This window comes from Schistocerca nitens, chromosome 1 (assembly GCF_023898315.1).
Source record: "Schistocerca nitens isolate TAMUIC-IGC-003100 chromosome 1, iqSchNite1.1, whole genome shotgun sequence".
Classification (NCBI taxonomy): domain Eukaryota; kingdom Metazoa; phylum Arthropoda; class Insecta; order Orthoptera; family Acrididae; genus Schistocerca; species Schistocerca nitens.
The window spans coordinates 428,290,150-428,317,021 of NC_064614.1; the positions used below are offsets into that span (position 1 = coordinate 428,290,150).

Genomic DNA, 26,872 nt, shown 5'->3' on the forward strand with positions numbered 1-26,872 from the left:
ATTTTCAAGTCAGATGGAGACTATTTCTTTAAGAGGTAATCCCAAAAGAGTGATGAACACACCAGTTCTTGGCACAGCCTTAGCTGATAACAACAAAATCCTTAGGTCTGCTTCAAACTTTGAAATCATAAATAAAGACTCTGCTTGCTGAACATGCACTGTGCACACAATATGATACATACATTTATTAACAGCTTGTCTCCATGCCCTAGCAAATGCTAAAAAGCAGGACTCCGAAAATACAGAACTAATTCTAGAATTTGTGGAGACCAGAATGACAAATATCTCAAAACACCATAAAAGATATTACTGGGTGATTTTAATGTAAATAGTGGATTGGAAACAACATACAGGAATATTACTGGGTGCTACCTGTCATATATAAGGAAAAACAAAAAATGGAAAGTAGCTATCTGAATTATATGAGAATTTTAATCTTTATTAATGTCCACACATCCAGAAAGCAAACCAACTGATCATCTAGTACATTAGTTATCTAACTTCCTTATAGATCATGTCATTATGTCTCAAACACACAGTCCAGAAATAATTATTGTCAGAGCCAACAAGGGAATAAATATAAACCAATCACACCCACCATCACATTGCAGATACCTGTTTAAGGAGTTATGCATTCTGACTCTTGCTTCTCAGTATATTTATTTTCTCATGAAGTTTGTTGTAAATAATCCACCACAGTTCAAGAGGAATAATTATGCACATCATTACAATACCAAAGAAAAAAATGACATTCATTACTCCACAATAAGGTTGTCTTGAGCAGAAAAAGGAAAAAGGGACTCACAATGTTGCAGAGAGAGAGAGAGAGAGAGAGAGAGAGAGAGAGAGAGAGAGAGAGAGAGAGAGAGAGAGAGAGGGGGGGGGGGGGGGGGGCAAATGCTAGTCTCTAGTATAATTTCTATTATTTTATGTATAAAGATGGTAGGTAGGAATTATTAACTCACACCTATATATTTTAAAAAGGGTCAGCATGTTGCCATATTTACAAACTACTTTTCAAAGGAAAAATGAGCCCTCAGTAATATCAAATGAAGAAAACTACGAAATCCTTACTGAATAGTATGAGACACATCTAAATTGTGAAAAACTGGCTAATCCAATTACAACTCATAAACAAAGAGATCAAACACAATACCTGCGGACTGAAAAAAATGAGGCTGTTGGAGAAGACTCCACAATAGCAGAATTATGGAAGCTTGCATCTCAAGCAGCAACACACGTTTTGCATAAAACTATATAATCATATGGGAAATGTCTGACAAGTAAGTCTTGATTCATCTTTTTCATGATGAAGGGACTGCTGCATTACAGACAGGAACAATTACTGCAGCAACCAATTACTTTCAATAACATACACGATGATCTTAATGTCTATTCTAAAAATGACCATACAATCAGTCAAGCATATATAGGAGCACTGTCGGCTCCCACTGTCTTGCCACTGCCACTGAACAGCACAAGCCACTGTGCCAGCCAGTTCTCAGTGAGCCACTGCAGTAAGAGATTCAGATAGGCTTTCATTTCACACACCTTACAATGTATAATATAATAGTCGAAAGAGAGACTGAGGCTGCATCCACCATTTAAAACTGTAAATGCCAGCCTTCTGGCAGTGGACCTGTTTCAAGGTAGTAAACCATCCTTGTTAAGAGTTGCGAAAATTTAGGATTCCACAATAAATCTATTTGTGGCTACAAGTTATTAATGAGACACCAAGATATTAGAACCTGGCACTGTCATTTTCTTAGGGAATTAGTTGGAAGAAATTCTAATGATACAGTTTGGCTTGATTAAACATCTGTGAATGTGGGGCACAGCTTGGAGAGAGAGAGAGAGAGAGAGAGAGAGAGAGAGAGAGAGAGAGAAGAAAAAAAAGGGTTGAACAAACCATACCATCAGCAGCAGTACAGGAGCTCCGATTGGTAGAGGGAAGAGAATAACTGTAGCTCATGCCAGAACTTCGGAAGGTTTCTTTCCGCACTGTTTGTTGTTATCCAGTTCAAATAAGACTTCCAACTACTACAGAGTGATGAACCACAATACTTTTGTAAAATGGTTTAAAGACTTTGTGCTTCAAAATGTAATGAAAAACTCTACAATTGATACAACAATGAAAACAATCAATTTTTGACAAAATAATTTAACTGGACAGCTAAAAAATCTTCTCACTAAGTGGTGGCAGAACATGCACATAAAAGAGGGATGTAATTAGGCAAGCTTTCAGAGCCAGTGGCTCCTTCTTCGGGCAGAAGGGTTGAAGGGAAAGTGAGAGGGGTGCAGGAAAAGGACTGGAGAGGTCTAGAAAAAGGAACAGATTTCGGGACAGTCACCCAGAACCACGAGTCAGGGGAGACTTACCACACAGGATGAGAAGGAAAGACTTATTGTTGGGGACTGCATCAGATGAGATTTGAAAACATGAGAGTTTACAGGCGGAAGACAGGTAATATGCAAGACAGGGATTACTGCTTAAACATCATGCATCCATAAACAAGAGTGAAAAGGTAAGTACATTGTATATAATAGACGTGGGAGGGGGCGGTGAAAAATAGATGGGTAAGACAATGAAAGATGTAGTAAACTACATCATGGTAACTACTCTTCTCTTCACTCTGTTTTAGTTTTCTACATATTTCAATTATCAATTAGTGTATTTCACAAGCAGTGGCACTGATAGCTCCACTGACTGATTCTGAATTAAATGGGGGTTTCCCTTTGTCTGACTGATGTATAACCTCTTACTTCCATTAAATATTGTGTTTGTGAATACATTTCAATCAATTTCTCTTTCCTGTTATCAAACTATGGAACATGATTCACCCAGCTGACATTATCTTTCTGTGATAAGTTAGATTGGATTTTAAATATATTTCGTTTTGTTTCGACACCAAAATGTTTAAACATGCTGTTATTCTTTACTTGGCTGCCGAAGGACAAACACCAGTACACATTCATCAGAGAATGGAGAAAATGTGTTTGTGGGGGCTGCATGTCTGTCAAAAACGATCGTAGTGGAATGGTGCACAAAGTTCTGTGCTGGTCACAATTCAACATAAGATAACACCATATTACAAATGTTGTAAAGAAGAAGTTATGCCAACTCAATTGGTAGACTGTTGAGTACCCATCCCATAGTTCCGATCTCTCCCCACACAATTATCAGACCTTTGGCACCTTAAAAATTAGCTTCAAGGGTTGACGATTCCTGTTGGACAATGATGTGCAGCAAGCAGTTATGGACTACTGCACACAGCAGCACAAGGTGTTTTACCAAATGGGTGCCTCCCGCATGATGCGTCGGTTGGACGATTGCCTCAATGGTCACAGTGATTCTGCAGTATTGGCATACCAATTCTGGATCGTATGGCCTTTGAACAGAAACTTTTTGATCCAGAGTTTGATTTTATGTATACACATTAAAATTTAATTAACCCAACACACATCTTCAACATCCTTGACTCTAAACTGTCAATTAGGACTTGCTGAGATGAGAACCAGAGAGCACATCCAAATGGCCAGATGAATGGTGTGTTAGACACAATGATCTAAGGAAAAACCACCTGGTTTGAACAGAAACAAAATAACACTTCTTAACTGATCAACTAAGAAAATAAATAAAATAATAATATGACATTCCATTAACTGTGCCATCTCTACTATCCTGTTTTATACTTTCTCTACCGTTTCAACAGCATTGTAGACTTATCATGTCTGGTGTCTACTGTTACTTACGTTATTATGGAGTAATCAAATAGTTTCTGATCGATGGCTGTATAGTACAGAATTTGTATGCCAATCAGGCAAAATCGCTGTTAGCAGTGAGGAATTATTCCACCAACATGCTATGTTGAAGATACCCGTTTGGTAAAACACCATGTCCTGCTGCATGAAGAAGTCCGTAACTGCTGGCAGCACAACCTCGTCTGGCAGGAACCACCAACCCTTCAAGCCATTTTTTAAGGGACCAAAGGTATAATAGCTGTATGGGAAGAGATCAGGATTATACAGCATGTACATGGGTATCTCCCATTTCAGTCTCCCAGTTGAAGTTGGCCTCACAGATCACCGGTGTATTGTGTCAAATTGTGACCAGTAGGGAATTCAGCACTCTCTTCCACAATGGTTGTTTTCTACAGACATGTTGTCTCGCACACATTCTTTGATGGATGTCTACCAGTGTTCGTCCTTCAGCAGCCAAGAAGAGAATGACAGCGTGTTGGTCCTGTCTGGATACATTTGATAATAACGGTACTATAGTTCACATTTCTGCATTTACTGCACACACGTTGGAAGGTACAAATACCATACTAATCCCTTGACTACATGTGCTGCTTATCTATTGGCAACAGATTCATGCTAAATTGCAGTACTCTGCAGCAACGCCCTCAAATGGAAACTTTTGGATTGCCCCTCATAATTTTTCAGAAAAAGTTGTCTTCATTTTACAAAAAACATGTAGTGTACTTAGCACTTACTGGTACTTATAAATATGCTGTTCATCTACAAATCATTAAACTAATGTCAAATATTTATCAGAAAAACATACAAGAATTGATTCAAATGTCTTGAACAAGCACTATGTGAACTGTTTACTGATAAAGCATTAAATCTGTATTAAATTCATATGTATCTCAACATACCTGACATTGTCTCATCATCTACATCATTTTCATCGTTTGAGTTGTCCTCTGTTGTTGCTATTGTTACATTGTGTTCACATTCATCATTGAATATGTCAACTTCACTAACGTCCTGCTACAATGTAAAGGTGAGATATCAGAATTCATAAAACATCCATCAATCATACAGAAAAATAATATAAATCTACATCAAATTTAAACAGCATTGTAGTTTAGGATAGTATTTTAATGGGTGAATTTATTTTCATTTCTGACTTTGCGTAAGCATAATTTTCTGGGATGGAGAAAAAAAAAAAGGGGATGGCGCAAGTCACTAAAATAACAAACTTATTAACACTTAAGGTGCTAAGTCCCAAGATTATAGGTTGTTGATAGTGTGTCAACTATACCGTTGTACAGGTCTTCATCCACAACAAAGCAATATGGGCAACTTTCTTTCTCTAGGACATAACTCCTATCATATTAATTGTTATCATCACATGGTAAAAGCTTTTGGCAGCTGGGGGCAACTATCTAATACATATTGTTCACTTTTATACCTTATAACTGAGTAAGCAGGTTTTATGGAGAAGATAAAACTAGCTAACTGAATTCTGATAGTAAAAACAATACAACACCATGTCATTTGATGTTTGAATTTAATATTTCCAGTGATTTTAGGAAATCATTGTAGACATGAATTCTGGAGTAATTGGGAACATTTGTAAATAATAAACTAATTAGACTGTTTAGCATTTGCTGATGACATGGCACTGATCGCACAAGACATTACCAATGCACAGAAAGAGCTAGAATTATTACAAGAGCAGGCAGCAAAAATAGGATTACAAATTTCATTTGAAAAAACAAAATTTATGACCGACATCAAAGATGCACCTTCTGATCACAAAATTGGTAATAACTACATCTCTCGAGTAAAAGAATTTAAATATTTAGGTGAATGGATTGCAGAAAATTGTAATGAAAAGAAATCTGTCAGATCAAGAGTCCAGAAAATGGAGACGGCATTTCAATTAACAAAAAACATTTACAACAAAAAGAGTCTCTCGTGGAACTGCAAAATAAGACACTACACAACAGTAATTAAACCCAAAGCTCTCTACACATCTGAGACACTAAACCTTCAACACAGAACACTAAAAGAGGAAATACAAGTGAAAGAACGTAAAATAATGAGGAAAATCCTAGGACCAAGAACTAAAGACGGTGTGCATTATCGAAAACCCAATGCAGAAATATATAAAAATATCTCCAAAATAACAGACACAATGTGCATGAGAAGAATCCAATTCATGGGGCATTTAGAAAGAATGGACTCAAACAGGTTAATACACAAAATCCATACATTTTTAAAGAACAAAACTACAAGACTGAACTGGTACAAACAGACAGAAAAAGACCTGAGAGAATTAGGGTCTCAAAATCTACATGATAGAAATGAAATCAGAAAAATCACAAGAGGAAGCAGAGAGAAAAACTAAGCGACATATGTGGTCTACGCAACGAAAGCTAGCCCATTCGTTGTTTATGAAGGAATACTGGGCGAAAAGGAAGGCCAACAAATGTTGATTATGCGTGGTTCTAAGTGATCCATCCACCAAGAATAAGAAGAAGAAGAAGAAGAAGAAGAAGAAGAAGAAAACTAATGGTGTTTCAACCCTCTGGAAATAACCAAATGGAGGCAGCTTGCTGCACTACCCCCTGTTAGTACTTTTGTTCCAACAGCTATGAAGATCACTACCGAGATGATAAATCAATAATACTTCAATTTAAAGGAAGTTCCTTTTTATTAATTCACTTCTGGTAATAAACTATCTTCAATCTGAAAAATGATGTCTCTATAGTTCATTTTACATAATATTTAAACAAGAACAAAATGATTGACAGTCAAGCACAGGAGGGGGCAATATGTGAGCCTTTCATTTCTGAACTCATTGACACACTGCCCATTAACGTGTAATGTTTGATGTTTGATTTCCTTAGCACAGTGGTAGCAGTCTTAGCACTTTTCTGTGCACTTTTGCCATCACTTTGGGACATCCCACCACCCAACCATGTGACACAGTGAAACAATACGAACCATGAAAAATAATGACCATTACTATGCTGGCAGTTGCAAGCTTCATCTACAACAGACACTAGCAGCGAGTACCTGAGATAGCAGAGCGATATGACAATGGTGAGTAGAAGTGCAGTCACGATCAAAGTCATGCTCTGATTGCTTGTTGTGATAGCTGTCATGTATACAACTAGCTGTCAATCATTTTGTTATTCTGTTCATGATATACTGCAGTTGCAACTAAGGAGGAAGTGGTGAAGATACAAAAAACTCTTGTTATAAATACTTTCATTACTGTTATCACTACCGCCACCACCACCACCACCACCACCACCACCACCACCACCACCACATTTTTAATCACTACAATAAATTGTTTCCTTAAGAACTAATTATATTTTGATATCTGACATTGGAATTTACATACATTTACTAATAACCGTAACTGAAGTTCTACACAAATGGCAATAATTTATGGGCTCCTTATTTCCATAAGGTAAGATTTTTGATTAAAATCATACATCTCCTTTCTTTGCAATTTCTTTTCTGCAACTGTACAGTTAGTTGTCTCGTGTGGTGTTAAGATTCTATTAACAAATGCTGCCGTGCACTACAACTTTTTTCCACTTATGTCCTGAAAGAGCTCAGAGCATGAATTAAGAGATAAATTAGAGACTACGCAGAGTTCCAGTAAGAAATCTTTGTTTCTACTATATTTGATACCTAAAAAGTCATTCTTACAACTTCCCAATAAATTCCATATGAGTTCTGTTTTTGTCAAATACAGTTTCACATTCTGCCACAAGGGCTTGCAGCATTATGAAACAACACACTCTAGGTACCTTGTTTGCTTATACCCACAAACATAAGGGGAAAATATCACTTCGACAAAACTCTTCATAAACTTCTACATCTGATGCTTCCTTAAAAGACATACAAGATAGGTCTGGTAAGCATGAAAAGAAAAGAAGAAAAGCGCGTGCGTGCGTGCGTGCGTACACACACACACACACACACACACACACACACACACACACACACACAAGAGGTATAGGTCCAATGCCTTGTCACGAATATTGGAGAGTTCCTCAACTAAACCACCTGGAATTGAGACATGGTCTCCTTGAAGAAGCCTTTCATTGTGAAAGCTGTCACAGTGCACCTGGAAAGGTTTAATCACATCATCCACTATTTGGAGTTGTGAGGCATGCCAACAAGAATTATTACTACATCTGTAATGTTTTTTTTTAATATTAGATGCCTCGCTTCTGAGTGAAGTGTCTCCTGAGAGAATTCAGCACCAGCTTTAGTCTTCTGTTAAAAATATCCAAGTTTTCTGTTCCAGACAACCTTCAACCTATCTAGCATCTTAACAATTAAGAATAGAACTGCACATAGTCACTCTAAGTGTAGTTCTTCTGTGAGAAACATAGGGGCAGCTTCCTAGCATCAGACAGAGCACCCAGACAACTTATTCTGTTCTTTCCATTGACAGAACTTCTTTATAACATCATTTAATATGCTTCATATCAACCATCACATTTGACAGTATATCAAAATGAACAAACCTAGCAAATGGTTACACTGTTTCCTCAGAACTATTACAGGACACTGTAAAGCAAGTAGTTTTTTATGAGATGCCACAGGAAGTCGCTACACCAACATTGTTCTTAGAATAAGAAGAAACAACTATAGCTGTACAACAGAATGGTGGTCGGAGGAAATAGAGGTGGCAGTTAAAGAAAAGAGAAATGTATTCAACCTGTGGTTGAATGATAAATCTGACGTAACAAGAATAATCTGCCAGGAAACAAAGAATGAAGTGATAAAAAAGATAAGGATAGCAAAGAATGAAGCATGGGAAAGAATGTGTGCCAATGTCAATTGCAAACTAGGTTTTGTGAAAGCAAAAGTAGTGTGGTCAGTATTAATAAGACTTTGACAAGAGACGAATGTCAAAACCTATTTTCAGCTGATAACACCAAAAGAATGGGAAGAATATTTCCAGAAATTATTAAATGAGAATAGAGAGGACTATCTGGAGGAAGGAACAGTGGATGAAAAGGAACAGGAAGAGGAGGAGATCCAAGTTTTAGAAAGCAAAGTGAGAAAGGTATTATGAACTGGGAAGAATGGTAAATCACCTGGACCAGGCAGTATCAATCTGGAGCTCTTAAAATAAGGTGGTGACAAAATTGTGAAACTAATAACATGGTTATTCAATAAAATGTTACACGAGATTCAATATACCCACGGAAATGAAGCTGAGCTATATTAATACTAAATTTAAGAAAGGAGATCACAAAAGCCGCTGCTCAAACTATCGAGAAATTTGTGTTATACCACCTTAATGAGAATTTTTGAGAAAATAATTAAAAATAAGATGGAAGTTAATTTTAAACCCAGGAAGAACACTGCGGCTTCACAGCTCGTAGATCATGTGTAGACCCTATTTTCACATTATGACAGATCTTAGAGGAACATAGGGAAAAATAAAAAAATATAAGATTAATTATCATAGATTTAGGAAAAGCATATGATACTGTCCTGAGAAAACTACTTTGGAGAGCTTTACATATGCCAAACGTAAAGAGTCCTATAATTAAAGTAGTACAAGAAATTTATAAAGGTAACATATGCCGAATTAAAATTGGTAGTACACTTTCCCAGAAATTTAAAAAAAGCTAGGGTCTGTTACAAGGCTATCCCATGTCACCAGCATTGATTAAAATCTATGTAGACATCAGTCTTAAGACATGGTCTTGTAAATGCAATGGGATGGGGCTAGAAAGTAAAGATGGAGTTTATTTACATCACCTACTATTTGCTGATGATCAAGTAATTATAGCACAACATGGGGTGGATGCAAATTATATGTATAACAAATTAGCAATGGCATACAGAAACTGGGGAGTGAAGATTAATCACCAGAAAACAGAATACCTGACCAATGATCCAGATGACATATAGAGGGAAAGAAAATTAAGAAGGTCAACACTTTCTGTTATTTGGGATACATTTTAGAGATGGAGGGAAAATCAGAGAATTTTAGAGATGGAACGAAAATCAGAGGTAGAAATTAACTCAAGAATTAACAGTGGAAGGAAGGTCACTGTGGAACTTCTGGAGAAGATTAGCAAGAATTTCTAGAAAAGATAAAGTAAGAGACGATGAACTAATAAAAAGAATGGAAGTAAGAGAGAGAATACACGGTGTGACGCATAGAAGAAAGTTATGATGGTATGCACACGTAAGAAGAATAGAGAAGCCAGAATTCTGAAAATGATCCTGGAACAGGAACCAGAGGGGAAAAAAGAGAAGGGACTCCCTGTAACCACCTGTCACCAAAATGAACAATTAACAATTAGGAAACTTGGCACAGAGGAAGAAGGTACACAAGATCAAAATACCTGGAGGGACATCCTGAGGAGATAAATTAAGATCTTATGTAACAAATGTAATAATTTCTGGGTATTTGTTATGTTGGAGAATAACCTTTGTACAGAGGAAAATCTCAATAAATAACAAAAATTTAGTATCAGAAGAGCTACTGCTGGTAGGTAGGTAGTTTGAATGTTGTTTCAAAGGTCACTGGACATTGGAGAAGCAACAGCGGGTGGCCAAAGCATCTGTGAAATACATGCATGTATATTTTGCAACTCCCTTGTTTTGGGCTGCTATTCAACAACAATCACAAGGCATCAGACTATTGCTGATACGTGATTCATGGGCATACGGCTGTGGTCAAGAACAGAGAGATGGGTAAACAGGAGATGGGCATATCTTATCCTCCGTAAAATTGTGCTTTGTCAGGAGATTGAATTTCATTTTTGTCCACCAGTAACATAGCCTCCAGAAGGTCTAAAAGGAACTGTCAACTATTACTGTCTTGTCTTGTCTTGGGGATGTGGTTCCTCTAATGCAACTAAACGAAAGGCGTCTGTTATTGTGCCATGCAACATTTCACTTCCTTTTATTTACGAAGCATTTTCAGTGGCCTGTAATACAGTTGGTTTTTGTGTACAATATTTGTGTTATTTAATAATTACAGATTTGTCATTACATTACAGTTCTTCATTACTCTCTTGCTTCAGGTGCATTAGTTTCATGACGTTAAATTAATATTTGTTTCTACTTATGATTTGTGATCATATTGGCATGTATGTGCCATCCTGGAGTTATACTTGGATGATTTGTGAACCCAAGAAGTCCAATTTGTAACATTTTAGACACACATTTTGACTTAACATTTCACTTTTGATTTGGTTCGTTTACTGTACATAGCGTTGCCAACTGTCGCTCTGTGTTTTACATTCATCTTTTGTTTGTATTGTTTGTGTAGTTTAATACCAAAACAAAACAAAACACAATAATCAGTGGAAGCGACGCATCAGGTCCAAATTTATTCATTGAATGCCGAAAATCGGACATTATGTGTACACGAATCATTTAAATACAGCTTCAGGATGATACATATGCACTACCAAGACTAAAACTGTAAGTAGAAACAAATATTAATTTAACATTATGAGCCTTGTGCTACAAAAGGTTGAATTCCTCTAACAAGAATAGAATAACAAAACTTTAAATAAATAACATGTTTACAGGTCACTGAAGATGCTTCACAAATAAAAAGAAGCAAAATACATACGATACAATAAAAATACCCTTTCATTTAGTTGTATTAAGCAAATCAGATCCCAAGAATATAACTAAGGAAAGTTTGATAATGGAAAACAAAAAAAAGATATTATTGCCTTACCTGCTTAGCATATTAGTTTAGCATCATGTGTTTTGTGTCATTGTGGGAGAATAATACAGACTACATAGTCATGGAAATACCACTGTGGTACATAATGAGTCCACAGTCATGTCTTAGGCACCTCTTTTAAGATACTACTTTTTCCTGATTTAAGTGAGTGTCTTCCTTCTACACATTTCCACCATATACAATGTCAAGTTGCTAAATAATTTTTTTAAAAATTAAGAAAAAGATAAAATTTATATGCTGTAATGTATGTTAACTGCAGCTGTAAGTATTATGTTGCATGCATCTTACACTGCTTGAGAGAGGTGGGGAAGCAGCAGAGCCACCTACCAGTGATAACCTGGATCACAGATGCTGCCAGGGTACAACACATCATAGAACATGCTGTCACTAAGGGCAAAGTCTGCTATTACTAAAATGATGTAATGAATTAAAAGATGCTGCTTTGTCTACAGAAAAATTGTCGAAGTTTTAGTGAGCATATGAAGTCAGAGCCAGCCACTGAAATTTGGGATGTATAATATTGTATACATTTATATTAATACATTGAAAGACAGTAAAGGAGTGTCAAATAATTATCAAATCAGACATGGTGTTTGAGTACAACTGGTATTATGTAGATTCAAATTGAGAAATTTTTTTTTATGACATGTAGAAGCCAATGCATGAAGAGGAAGGTTAATAACTAGTGGTGTGAAGTAGGGCAAGCTTAGATTTTTGCTTTGTTTTGTTTTGATTAGTAAAATATTAGAGACTTAGTGGCATAGCCGACACTCTTCTGGATTCAATGCCATGTTACTCAGGTACAACTTTTGAAAAATAAATGTTTTTTCCTGTGGTCAATAATTACGTGTTCCTAATCAATAGTCAGGCAAAATTGTGATCACTTTCTGGCTCTAATCTTTCAAAGATCCAAAGAAAATATAGGTCAAGCAAAAACATTGTTGAAGATAAAACATCAGATCTATATTAACTAAAATAATTCAATTTCCTTAATATACTTTTATAAGTTATGGAACTATTTCTTTAGTGCAATTGTCTGTGCATACATATCTCAGAAGCAGACACATTGCTCAGGAGGAATGGTAAATATTCAAGGATATGTCAGCAACAATCATTTGAAGCAAGAAAGATCTAGTGAAGATTGGCTATGAGCACTTGTTCAGCAAAGAGACGTGTTTCACAGTAGCAAGCAAGTTCTCACAGCTCTTACAGTACGTGCTTTTGATCCCATGTGTACTAGACATTTGTTTCTTGTTTTGGTCAATCTTACCATCTCAGAAAATGTAGAAAGCAAACATCTCGCAGTAGAGGAGATTTGTTACACAGTATCGAAGATGATGAACTGCTCATAGCTCTTAATATACACATTTTAGAACTCCTGTTTACTAGACTTTCTGGCTTAGAATGATAATTTCTTTCATACCCTTGAATACTGACCATTCCTCCTGGGACACCCTATATGCAGTGATTTGTTATAAGGTGTTTTGAATAACAAATACAGGAACACAATGCATTAAGTGTATCTCGAAATACACTAATACTGAATCCCAAGTTTTAACAAGAGCATGCTGCCTCAGCGTAACTTGTAATAAAAGTTGTAATAATCATTCAACTAAGACAGTCCCATGGGGCATGTCAGATACCACTATATTAAAGCTATCATGGGCCAAAATTATCAATAAATCATCCAACATACGTAACAGTTATCGTAAACAGCTATTTTTCAGATGGGAAATAGAGGAAACTGTGTGTGTGTGTGTGTGTGTGTGTGTGTGTGTGTGTGTGTTCTAAACCCCTGGATCGATTTCAATCAACCTTAGTACAAACAACACTTATCGTCTGGAAAGAACAGTGTCGTGGCAGCTTTGGATGACAGTTAAGATGGTGAGCTGGAACAATAAACTGTGGGGGACTAGGCTTGGGTTATAGCTCATTATCATTGTTGTACAATGCCTTTGCTGCAGCTGTTGAATTTTGAATTTGTGTCCTTCTGGACATTCCAAGGTTCTAATCGACAGTGTTAGTCTCACCTTAACACTTGTTAAAGCAGTCAAAGGTACATTTGTTTGCTAAGTTTTGAAATTCAGAAAGAAGTTGTTTTGCCAGTATGGACATATTTATCTGCCAAGTTCAAATTTGTAAAAATAGTTATAAGACTGTTCTGGTTCCCTGTGTTACTGGCCACTGGGCACATTGCAGCCAATAATAAGTGCATGTATGGAAGTGTATGTCATTTCAGTTAACTAATTTTTATTCTCAGTTTAGTTGTAGTAGCCTGATTATATTCTGTGCACTGGTTACCATGCTAGCTTGGGATTGGTTGTAACTGCAAGTGGCCCAGTGAGGGTTTGACTGCTCATCCAGGTGACAGAATGGTGCATTTTCTGGCTGCAGATCTGTAATGGTAGTACCTGAATTTCTTGGGATTAAAATCTCTAGAAATATTTATTTTCTGTTTAGTATTTCTTTAATTTTATGGGAACTATTTGTCAATGATTATACGTTTGTTTAATGCCAGTACATTATTCCTTCTACTCCATAGAGGAATTTTTAGATATAAATTAAGAAAAAAAAGAAAAAAATATTAAAAAAAAAAAATAAAATAAAAAATAAAGAAAAACAAAAAACACAAAAAAATAAAGTTGTTATATTAACTTAAGTATGTTGTTAAATTAACCTAATTATGTCATGTATTGGAAAATTCGACTCGTTCCACATCATTACGAAATATCGTATTCATGATCCATGGAACTAGTATTAATCTAATCTAATCTAATCTAATCTAGATTGCTATTTGTGTGTTTTCTAAACTCTAATGTAAGGTATTACTTAAAACACGATTGACGTTTATTTAGCAAGGTGGTCTGTGGATGTTTGTTGATGATAAATGATTTTGGTCAATGGCTTGAATTTCTGGCAGCAATTTCATATTACGGACAGAGGTGCCATGAAAGTTGTTTACTGTTAAAGTGTCTTATGTGGTTTGATGTAAAAGCAATTAAACAAATTTATATTAAGAAAAGAGGAAAATATAGCCATAGACTAATAGTTTCCTTTGACTATTTTATTGCCTTTTACATTATTGTTAATATTATTGGGATTTGGTCTAGTGTGTTTTCCTTTAAAAGAATTGTGTTACTAAGTTGAAGTTTTACTACTGTGTTTCTTCAGTAACAAGAAATGGAAGCTTTATTGTAATAAAGGTTGTGTTAATTTAATATGAGGGTTGTTCAACTTACAACTTCAATTATTTGTTGAATGTATTCCAATGAATATTCCGTTGGATTTTTTACCCTCTACAGGTCATTTTAGTAGTATGTAATTTATTCACTGATGTCTTAACACATATTCTGTCATCCTGTCCCTTCTGCTTGTCTCTGTTAGCCGTATGTTCCTTTCTTTACAGATTTTGCAGAGAACCTGTACATCTCTTCCTTCATTTTTCAACATTCTTCACCACATTTCAAATGCTTCAGTCCTCTACTTTTCCACTATTCCCACTGTCCACGATTCACTACCATACAATGCTGTGCTTAAAACGTACTTTCTCAGAAATTTCTTCCGCAAACTTCTCCTGGCCATCAATGCCCTTTTTGTCTCTGCTCTTTGTGTCCTCCTTCCTTTGTCCATCATCGGTTATTTTGCTGCTAAGGTAGCAGAATTCTGTAACTTCATCTACTTCATGATCCCCAATTCTGATGTTAAGTTTCTCAATATTCTCATTTCTGTGACTTCTCATTACTTTCATCTTTCTTCAGTTTACTCTTGATCCATATTCCATATTCATTAGATTATTCATTCCATTCAACAGATCCTGAAATTCTACATTTTCAATGAGGAAAGCACAGTCATCAGAAAATCTTGTCATTGATTTCCTTTCACTTTGAATTTTTATCCCACTTTTGAACTTCTTATTTTTATTTTCATCATTGCGTCTTTGATGTATACATTGAACAGAAGTACCAAAGGACTGCATCACTATCTTACATCCTTTCTAATCTGAGCACTTCATTCATGGTCTTTTACTCTTATTATTGTCACTTGATTCTTGTACAAATTGGATATTACTCATGTTTTCCTATAGCTTACTCCTAATTTTCTTAGAATTTTGAACATTTTTCACTGTTCTAAGCTAACACTTTTTCCGATGGTGCCTTTACCTTTCCTAAAGCCAAATTGACCATCATCTAGCAGATCCTCATTTTTCTTTTCTATTCTGCTGCATATTATTTTTGTCAGTAATAACTTAGATGCATGAGCTCTTAAACATATTCTGCGATATGTTTTTGCACTTATGGGCTCTTGCTATCTTTGGAACTGTGTGGATGATGTACGAGGGTTGTAACTTAAATAGTGGCAACTATTTATTCACAACCGATACAAAAGAGTTACATGTTTGCACCTGTTACTATACTTTGAAGTAGTCACCACCACTGTGTAGAACCCGTTGCCAGCGATGTGGAAGGCATAGTACACCGTTAGCAGAGCCTGTTCTGTTGATGGAGCAAATGGAGTGGTCTACTACCTGTTGAATCTCTGGAACAGTTCTGAAGCGAATGCCACCGTCAAGGCACAGTATTACTGTTCGTTTTTGGAGCATCACCTGTGACCAGCTACACAAAAGAAGTGGTGACACTTTCTGCACAACCTGCCCACCATTTTGCACGACAATGTGAGGGCGCATACATCACAAGCTGCAGCTGCTCCATTCGGTCGATGGGACTGGGAACTACTGTACCATCTACCATACTCCCTGGATTTAGGTCCTTGTGACTTTGATTTGATTCCGGAGATGAAGAAGCCACTTCACAGCATTCACTTCAGAACTGTTCCAGAGATTCGACAGGCAGTAGACCACTCCATTCGCACCATCAACAGAACATGCTCTTCTAACAGTATACTACGCCTTCCACATCACTGGCAATGGGTTCTACACAACGTTGGAGACTACTTTGAAGGACAGTAACAGGTGCAAACATATAACTCTTTGTATCGGTTGTGAATAAATAGTTGCCACTATTTAAGTTCCAACCCTCGTATTTCAGCACGTCTGATGGTATGTCGCCAACCTCTGTTTCTACACACCAATCCAAATAGTCATTTGACTGCCACTTCCAGCAATGATTTTAGAAATTCTGATGCAGTGCTATCTATCATATCTGCCTTATTTGATCTTAAGTCCTACGAAGCTCTTTTAAATGCTAGCTCTAATATTGGATCCCCTATCTTTTCCATATAGACTCCAATTTCCTCTTCTATCACATCAGACAATTCCACCCCTTCATAGAGGCCTTCAATGTATTCTTTCCACCCATACACTCTTTCCTCTCCATTTAACAGTGGAATTCCCATTGCATTTTTAATGTCGCTGACTTTGCCTTTCATTTCACCAAAGTTCGTTTTGACTTTCCTACACACTGAGACAGTCCCTCTGATGATCATTTCTTTTTTTATTTCTTCACATTTTTCCTGCAGCCACTTCATGTTGGCCTCTCTGCACTTCTTATTCATTTCATTCCTAAGTGATTTATATTGCTGTATTCCTCCCTTTACCTGAAGATTTTTGTACTTCCTTCTTTCATCAATCAATTGTCATATTTCTTCTGTCACCCACCGTTTCTTTGCAGTTACTTTCCTTGCACCTATGTCTTTCCAACAAAAGAACAATTGACAGTAAGTTATTGTGTAGGTGATTACGCCACACCATCATCATCTGGCACCAAGTTTTCGTTCATAAACTTCAGTTATATCAAAACTTGTGGTTCTTATTGCAGTTTGAAATAAATTATAAGCCCAGGGGTTGTAACTGATTTTACAATGTGAAGCAAAGTTTACTACAACAGCTATGTCTGACATTGAGTTATTTCAAGTTCAAAGTTCGATGACCTTAGCGAGGTGCACAGTTTAAAGTCAGTCAAAGAGAAATGTGTCTAACCATTGTATCATTTCTAATCATTGTATCATTCAAAAGTTATTACCTCGCTTCTACAACCAGTTGTTCCCTAATAACAAAGAAATCAAACTGAATGCTGATGCTACTTTGAAGAACATTATCACCAAAAAAATTCATATGCTAAAGACACAGTGATGGAGATGGAATCTTAATTTAAAATCAATACAACAATATGTTGTCATCTTGGCTCCAAAGAGCTAAATTGGCCAAAATCTGCACACTTCATCCGAATAGCATGTTTGATTCATCTTCTGTGGCAACTTTGACCATCAATAGTGCTGTATAGAGACAGCAGCCTCAGCACCACTGCTGACACTCACTCATATTTCGTTCACTGAAGCAAATTTTAAGCTTTCTGTGTGAACATGTTTGACAGAATTAATTTGTCTCCTGTAAAAATATATAATAATGTTGGGTATCTGCACATTTTGAAGTTACTCTGCTTCTGCTCCCAGTCTCTCCTTTCTAAAATTGACAAATTAAATGTGCATATGACCTCAACTACTAAAGTAGCACCTGTGAATGTATCAGACAGCAATCAAAGTTTTATCTGTGAATGTCAGACTGCTTTGTATTTTCTGAATGATTAATTTGAGAAAAAAAGTCCATATAGTTTTTTACTTTCATACAGTCATGGAAATATGGTAATTATTCTTGGGGATTTGCACAGAATTCTTCTGGACCCAAGTATCTATGACAATGTAACACTCCATGCACCAAGCAGTCATCACCCATTCTCATTTGTGTGTCACATCATCTTCTGCAGTCTGGAAGCCCAATTAATTACATACTGAAGCAAGGCCTCACTCAGTTATATTTACTCTCATGATGCTTTGGCATCATTAAGCGAAGAACACAAATTCTTTATCATCAAATTATGCTAAATACAGAAATGTGAGAGAGATACATGATATGTAGCACAAATTCTTTGGATGATAGAATTGGCAAGCTTCCTGCATGATTGGACGACCTTCAAGTAATATGCAACTGCCAAGCAGAAATTTTGTTGGATATTACCTATAATTCTGAGTTTTCCAAAGATAAAAGTACAGAAATTAAATAAAATTTATACTGCCCAACTTCTTTCTTTGATATGTATCTCAAGAGGTGTATATGTAAATGAAATCTGAAGTCTTATGGTAGCACAGCAAATAGCACATATTTTTTACTGCATAGTGGTGAATACTGATAAGGAGCACACAAAGTATCAGCAACATGAATGTCCAAGACACAATCTGTCTGGTTGATGGCAAACGAGCTTGAGGAGTACTAATTGAACTAACGATCACAGAAATCTGGAAATAATTTCACAAGGTATCAAAAGATAAATAATGAGGAAAATAGGTACGAGAAAAATGCTCGGGGATGACCAAAACAGTAGAGAATGATATTAACAGCTTTAAGTACAGGTGATTGAACAGTTCACATAAATAACTAAGTGTAAAAAAAATCTCAGAAGAGTGAAAAGAGCAAAAATAGGCAATTACTACAATATTTACTGCATAGGTTAAATCTAAAGGTTCAGAAAAACCTTTACATCAATACTGCAAACATAATTTTATTGATTACTATTTTTGGCATACTGACAAGCCATCTTCAGAATTCAAGCAGTTTTCAGTAGTCTTCATTCATCTGACTTGGTACATTTATCTTATTATTTGACATGGTTTTTGTGAATACAAAGCTTTAATGTAACTCACTGCTTATCTCCAAATTTGACCATGTCAAATAACAAGATAGAGCATATGTTCCAAATGCTGCTCATGTGCTTAGAAGTCTGCAATGATATATACCAAAATTGAAAACAGACCACTTAATATAACCACCTTCCAGACACTGTCATCTAACATCATAAGCCCTCTCATAATGGTGAAGTCAGTAATTTTGTCAATTAATAAATCCACATGTTTAAACCACAGTCTACAGTACCAGTAACAGCTACATAACTAATACAATAAGCAACATTCATATACTTGAATTGTACACTACATAACTAATGCAATAAGCAACATTCATTTACTTGAATTGTCACCTGTACTTACACTGTTCATATGTTACACTGTTCTTATATTACGCGCATTGTGCATACATAAATGCCCCAATATAACTGCAACCTGAATTGTGCACTAAATACACTTTTCGAGCAAATAAAAGAATGTTGACATTTTATGAATAAATTTTAAGTTTTTGCAATATATCTCAAATATGGAAAGTAACAGTTTCCTTGCCTATACTGAGGTAGCTATAAAAAGTGAATATGCCACACTAAAACTTTCAGTGAAAGAGTACAACAAATCAATGAAAATTTGGGCATATAAGTTATGGTTATAGCTGGTAAGTTGGCATCTTTGGGTTTATACTTACCAGCAACTCTGCCAGTTGCTGATGAAATGTTAAATTGTAGATGTCACTTAGTAGTAATTCATATCGCCACAAAACCATGCATTCATACATGTTGTAGGATTATTTTGGAAAAAGCATTATCGTAATAATGTCATTACTGAATATGAATAGCAGTGAATGCAATTCTTAACATCAAACAAGAAATATGATTGATTTTGAAAAGCTATGCCTATTACACATTGAGTGAAGTATCAGATGTTATTTTTAATTAATTTGCTGCAGTGATTTTAAAGTTCTTTGCAACAAATTGTGAGAAAATCGGTGAGATTTAGGCTCTCTTCACAGCACTCTATTGGCAGCCTTAAATATATTGGCAGTGAAGATATTTCAATTATATAATAATATACAATTAATATATATATAATTAAGCAGTTCAAACACAATTACCAGCAAAAAAACAATAAAATTGTCATTAATTACCATTTACCAGTAACAGAGAAGGACGCACTAGCATTTTGCATAATTAATGTGACTGATCCAAAGAGGGCTATCATAAGCTGTATTGTTTGATAACTGGCAAATCAGAAGTCTCATAAGGTAAAGCATGGCTTATCAGCACTAATTAGTCCAACAACAGAGGCAGCAGCACAGGGTAAGGAGCAGGGTCAATCTAATCTGGTAGGGATGACAAAAATTGGAATATAATGTATTATAGATTTGAGTGACAAGAGCACAAAAGTGAAACTACTAGCACAAGTTAGAAAAAACTGAAGAAAGTATTTAACCTCTAGATGGCAATTAAAAATGTATTCATATGCCATACCTACCTCACTATCACTGGAACTGCAGCTGGAAGTATTGACAGAAGCTAATTCTGGAGCTGACTGAGACATTGGCACTGGAGGCTCCCGAGGCTTTGGAAGCGAGGCAGATTTTGCTGGTGAATTTTTCACAGCCATCCCTCTTGCAGATGAGGTACTGGTACTGGAAATAATGGCAAGGGTAGAATACATTATCTGATTCACAATATATCTTTTTGTTATAGTAACTTCTATCTGTTTTCCAGAAAGCTAACACAAATATCAAAACTACATATTTTAAAAATTGTGTGTGCGCACGCGTGCATGTGTGTGTGTGTGTGTGTGTGTGTGTGTGTGTGTGTGTGTGTTTTTTTTTGAGAGAGAGAGAGATTACAATCCACCTTGTATATACTGTTTACAGGCAGAAGTAACCAAGTGTTTATGTGTACTTTGTTCTAATCAAAACACAACACCTCTGAGGTGATAGTATATATGACTGCAGCACAATGAACTGCCAGTTTATCACTACATGCTTACTTGCCTGCCACATATGCTTATTCATTTCCTTAATTCCTATGTGACATAGCACTATCCAACAGAATGACACATCCTTCCTGAACTTTGTAGGCATCCAGGACTTTTGGCATCAGAGCATATGAAAAATTACTGAACTTGGCTACAAGTCATCTACTCCAGTCCCCTCAAGAACACATTTAATTCTTCATTTAAGTTCTTTTGGGAGACCAATCTTGAGGAGGTGATCAAGAAAATCCCCAAAGTAGCCAAGAATGTCCACTTCTTTTAGACCCATCCGTGATTACCAATGTACTGTTATGATGTACAATTAAATTTGTTCTTTTCAGTAACGAGGGTGGTAGGTAGATCCTAGCCTGGGTTTTGGTTGATATTTGGCCCACACAAAGTCTCTCTAGCTTGTGTGTCATACACCATCTCTACTGTCCTTATTGCTAATGGACAGAAAAATCTGTTTCATAGCAGGGCAAGCAACGGTGTGGTTGGCCCAGTGACTTCAGAACAATGATGAACCTATGCACCTTCAGAGAAATTAAAACCTCTTTCTCCTTTCAACTCGTCAAACATTGTGTTGCAATTGCAAAAGTGAAGCAGCACTCTACAAGATTCCTTACAGAGGATGTTATACGACTCATGACTAAGGCACACAGGGTAACAAAAACACTTCCTTGAGGGACTTCTTTCTCCTACTCAAAACTACTACTTCTTCCTAACCTTTTCCCAAGTCTCCATGGCATTGACATGTTATTTCAGAAGTGGCAATGGGTGGCCAGATGCCTTTCCTGACACCACCAGGACAGAATCTATGTACCCCATCCACTGGTGTCTAGTGTTCTCACGTTCAAGTGTGAGAATGTTTTCTAAATGCTTGCATAGTGTGTATCTGAAGTGGGTCATTTGTATCAGCCCAGTATTTACATAGTCTGAAGTGCAAGACAGCCTAAAAACAACATCCAGGACAGCCCACACATCTAGCCCTCACTGTTAAGCGCCAGGTGGATTCAGCCTGAGGTCAGTACACCTTACTGTATATTGGAAGTGGGCACTTTATGCACTCTGCTACTCTGTTCAAAACTATCAAACAGAATTTCACTAAAAAACCTGTTGTGTAGCCACACCTGGTAGGATTGACAATAGGTTCCAACGTCTATCCTAAACAGTTAATCAAAGTGATACTAGTGTAAGTACTGGGACACATTCTGTCCTTTCCTGCTTTGTAGAAAGGCACCAGAACTGCCTCCCTCCAAACTGTCCTATCATACTGAATGACAAGAGTCTAAGATCATTTCCTTTGATTTAATTCACAAGTTTGAAGTTTGTGGCCTGCAAAAATGTCAGCTGGGCTATCATACAGTTCTAGTCACTGCAACTTGTCTCTTGCCATTCGCCCTGACAGTTTCCCACCACACATTCGAAGAGCACGTCTGTTAAACTATATGAGATTTCAGTTCCAACTTATGTCTCCTATCACAACAGCTTCTTTGGAATGGTAGTTAATTTTCAGTAAATCTAGTGTGCGGTTCCACCTACAGGGTGATAACAGATTTGCTCTTAGGGCAAATAGTGGATTGCTGAGCATAACATACGAAACCATTATCTAGAAGCAGGACTGCAGTGCAGTGTGATATGATTACAAATTCTGTAGGTGTGATGCTTACTCTATTGATAACTTGAACAAACTGATATTTTGTAAACTTAGAAAGTATAACATATCATATTTACTCAACTACCAGATGACTTTTTTCCTGAATTCATCATTCAAAAAATACAGATTGTCTTACATTCACACATTAAATTATTGTTGCTGAGTTCGACATTTTTATGTCGCATTAAGGGGTGTCTTACATTTGCAGATGAAATCTTGGCAACTGGGGTCACTTGCAGGTGAGAGAGGGAGCAGTGGGAGCAGCTTGGCCGGGCACTTATTGTTCACTTCATGTAAGAAGGCGGCCCAATTTTCAGCCATTCTGCACATCCCCCTCCACTAGCTACTGGTGACCAATAATATTCCTTCTCTTTCCAAGCGGCTAGCAGATAGTTACAGCTAGAGAGCGAGAATCTTGCTCCCACATGCTGCACTGTTGCCACACTTTGCGACAACCAAATTATTCATTCAACTATCAATTTTTTTCCTTTTTTTTCTTGCACTAGTATAGCTGTGAATGTGCATCTTGTAAATGTTTAAGTGCAATTAATAAAAAGAGTCATGTGACTACAGTAAACATGCAGTGCTTCACAAACAGCCAAGGTGGATTATTTACTGCATTTATAACTTTTTCAAACGTGAATTTAAAAGCAGGTCTCCTACTGTTGGCATTAGAAAACACAAGAATGGACTCAAGATCCATGTGGTATCAGCTAAGAGAACTGTAATGAGAATTGTGAAGGAAAGTGTCAGAGCTGTAGGAACTGTAGAAACAGTTGGTTTCGTGTCGCCTGGAAAGCATAGAAATCGCAAGGAACCTGTAACACAAATGGATAGTTTTAACAACAATGTTTTAAAGTGCTTCATGTGAATGATGAATGCCCGACATAACAAAAACGTGTTACAATTATGCAGGCTTCAATGGTAAGCACTTCCCCAAAGTAAAGAATTTTACAAAACACTGGTTCCAGATATGTTAAGAAGAGCATTTTTAGTTCCAAGAAGTGAACTAGGTGTAGCATGAACTATATCCCATATAAAGATTCATGATACAAGAGAAGGAGGTAGTTCAATAGTGTATTACCTTGATGAAACATGGGTCAATTAGAGTCACTCCAAGAGGATCTGTTGGAAAATGAGTGATGGTACTGGCAGTTTTAAAGTTCTCATAGGGATAGGTTCTCAGATAATTATTCTGCATGCTGACACTACTTCTGATTCTATTTCTCAGAATAAACTTGTATTTACATGGAAGAAAATAAGCAGTGATTACCATTCGGCAATGAACACTGTCAATTACGTGACATGATTCACAATTCTTGTCATACCTTGCTTTGAAGTCAGTCTTGCCAGTTATAATCCAAGAGAAAAAAATCAAGTACCAACACCAGAAAAGCGGAAAATTCCTCCCCAGCTTAAAAATAAAAATATTAAGCACCATATAAACCAGACTCATACTGATCTCCCGCAGCTCGTTATTTTATACTGTACAAGTTATAATACAATAAAAAAATATATAATAAATGTTTAGATAAATGGAAATAATGAGATTATTTTTTTGGTGTTCGGACAAGCACAATAAGCTGGACTACGCCTGTAAATGAGTTCATATTAGCTCTGCATGGAGGAAATAGTCTTTCTGTTGCTGAGGATTTATGCTTAACGATTAATAATACTACGTCCGATCGCCATATCCACCTACAAAATCTTGACCATGTCAATCATTCCTTTTGTAATCAGTTCTTCATATTAGCTCCAAAGTACACAGGTGGGTTTCTTGAATTCTTCTATATTACAGTACTACTTGGAATAACAATTCACCTTTTCACTAACATAATAAGAATGTACTATTTCTTCTACATACATCAAAAATATGGACTTTTTTACTTATTCTCTCAACCCAAAATAGCTACCACTGATTACTCTTTAAAATAATGTGTGTCTACCTTCGTTCATTAGCAGAGATCGAGTCCTTCCTCTTACAGAGGAACAGAAAAAACATCTTATGTTTTTTACAATTTGAAAATCAAAAATACATGATGGTAGGTGGAGGCTCTTTGCTGGTCTACTGCTTCACCTTTTCTCTTTGCCTTTAAAGAAAACAAAAACATAAAAGCAAGAAATGTAAAAGGTACATCACAAAGTCACGTGACAGAATGTAGAAACTTGACTTCCTTGCACGTGAATGGGATCACACAGTTTAGTGTTTACCCATGTGTCACTGTCACTGTAATCCCATGGAATTAATTTGGGCAAAGGGTTTTGAGGCTAGGTGCGAGAGAAAAACAAAACCTTCAAGATAACATACAGTAAATTGCTTGTGCATGAGGCAATAAACAATGATGCAACAGACAACATCTCACCTGTAGTGTGGGCACAGACTGTGTGGCATGCTGAAAAGCTTCAGAAAGATGAATTTGACAGGTGATGGATATAAGCATGGAACCTATCATTGTAAATTTAAAATCAGATTGTTCGGAAGCAGACTCGAATAGAAGTGACGATGTTATTACGATGTAGACTTTAAAACTAAGAAATATTATTACTTTGTTTTAAAGACTCATGGTTTAAAAAATGTGTTTGTCAACATATCAGTTTCATACATAATAATGAGAACTTCCAAGCCTTTTCGATAAGGACTTTATTTCCTTTCAATTATGCAGACTATAATGTTCTACATATTACCCAAGCATAAGTTAAGCTTCTCCCACCATGTTGTAAACTTCTGCATTTTCATTTTCAAGGCACACACTGGATAAAGCCCTAAAATGACAACAACTGCTACTTATCGAGATATTGGTGGTTTTCGAAGTTATCGGTCAAATTCCCTGGAGTTACTCGCAGATGACGGTTAATTGTTTGCTTGTTCAATGGATTATAAATGCGGTCTATCACTGTAATATTGAATGTGTTAGTTTACACTCATAATGCCCACTAACAAAGAAAAATATGACAACTTATGGACCATTTTTACGATAGTCTTTTACATTAGTCTTTTCTACCACTAATTCTTTTTTCACGCAGTGATTACCCTTAACTATCATAACACACACACACACACACACACACACACACACACACACACACACACACACACATATATGTCTGCTTGTATCTGTATATGTGTGGATGGATAGGTGTGTGTGTGTGCGCGCGAGTGTATACCTGTCCTTTGTTCCCCCTAAGGTAAGTCTTTCCGCTCCCAGGATTGGAGTGACTCCTTACCCTCTCCCTTAAAACCCACATCCTTTCATCTTTCCCTCTCCTTCCCTCTTTCCTGACGAAGCAACCGGGGGTTGCGAAAGCTCGAAATTTTGTGTGTGTGTTTGTGTGTTTTTTATTGTGCCTATCTACCAGCGCTTTCCCGTTTGGTAAGTCATGGAACCTCTGTTTTTAATATATTTTTCCCATGTGGAATGTTTCTTTCTATTTTACACACACACACACACACACACACACACACACACACACACACACATGTCTGCTTGTGTCTGTATATGTGTGGATGGATGTGTGTGTGTGTGCGCGCGCGAGTGTATACCCGTCCTTTTTTCCCCCTAAGGTAAGTCTTTCCGCTCCCGGGATTGGAATGACTCCTTACCCTCTCCCTTAAAACCCACATCCTTTTGCCTTTCCCACTCCTTCCCTCTTTCCTGATGAGGCAACAGTTTGTTGCGAAAGCTTGAATTCTGTGTGTATGTTTGTGTTTGTTTGTGTGTCTGTCGACCTGCCAGCACTTTCAAAACATACACACGGAATTCAAGCTTTCGCCTAGGACAACGCTTCCAGGCACAGAGGCAGAGAAGAAAGGAAGCGTGAGGGGATGAGGACTGCGCATGCGTGGCAGCAGAGAGCAGGAAAACAAAGTCCACGTTGCCGAACTGCATTGCTGCGGATAACAGTCAGGCTCATTTGCATACTGTACACTCTATTATATGTTCAAATCTATGAGGGGAATAATAAATGTTAAAACCAATTTTGATCTATTGTCATGAGAGAAATACTAAACTCCACAGATTTACTATGCGTGACGCCGGGAGGTGAGAACAGATGACAGTTTTGTGAATACATGAAGTACAATTTTTCTCAAAACAACATTGAAACTG

The 26,872-nt window shown here is 36.7% G+C and overlaps 1 protein-coding gene across 2 annotated transcripts in view; it reads right to left on the bottom strand.

Moving 5' to 3' along the window:
• The window catches only part of LOC126250778 (E3 ubiquitin-protein ligase TRIM37-like), a 313,056-nt gene that overhangs the window by 149,939 nt on the left and 136,245 nt on the right, over positions 1-26,872 (bottom strand). Inside the window, exons 9-10 of one of the 2 annotated variants that reach the window (XM_049951588.1) lie at positions 20,615-20,771; positions 4,662-4,773 (exon numbers count right to left, since the gene is read on the bottom strand). In XM_049951588.1, the coding sequence (XP_049807545.1) occupies positions 4,662-4,773; positions 20,615-20,771 (269 nt within the window). Of the gene's footprint in view, positions 1-4,661; positions 4,777-20,614; positions 20,772-26,872 lie in introns of both variants that reach the window. The other variant, XM_049951587.1, reaches the window with a different exon arrangement.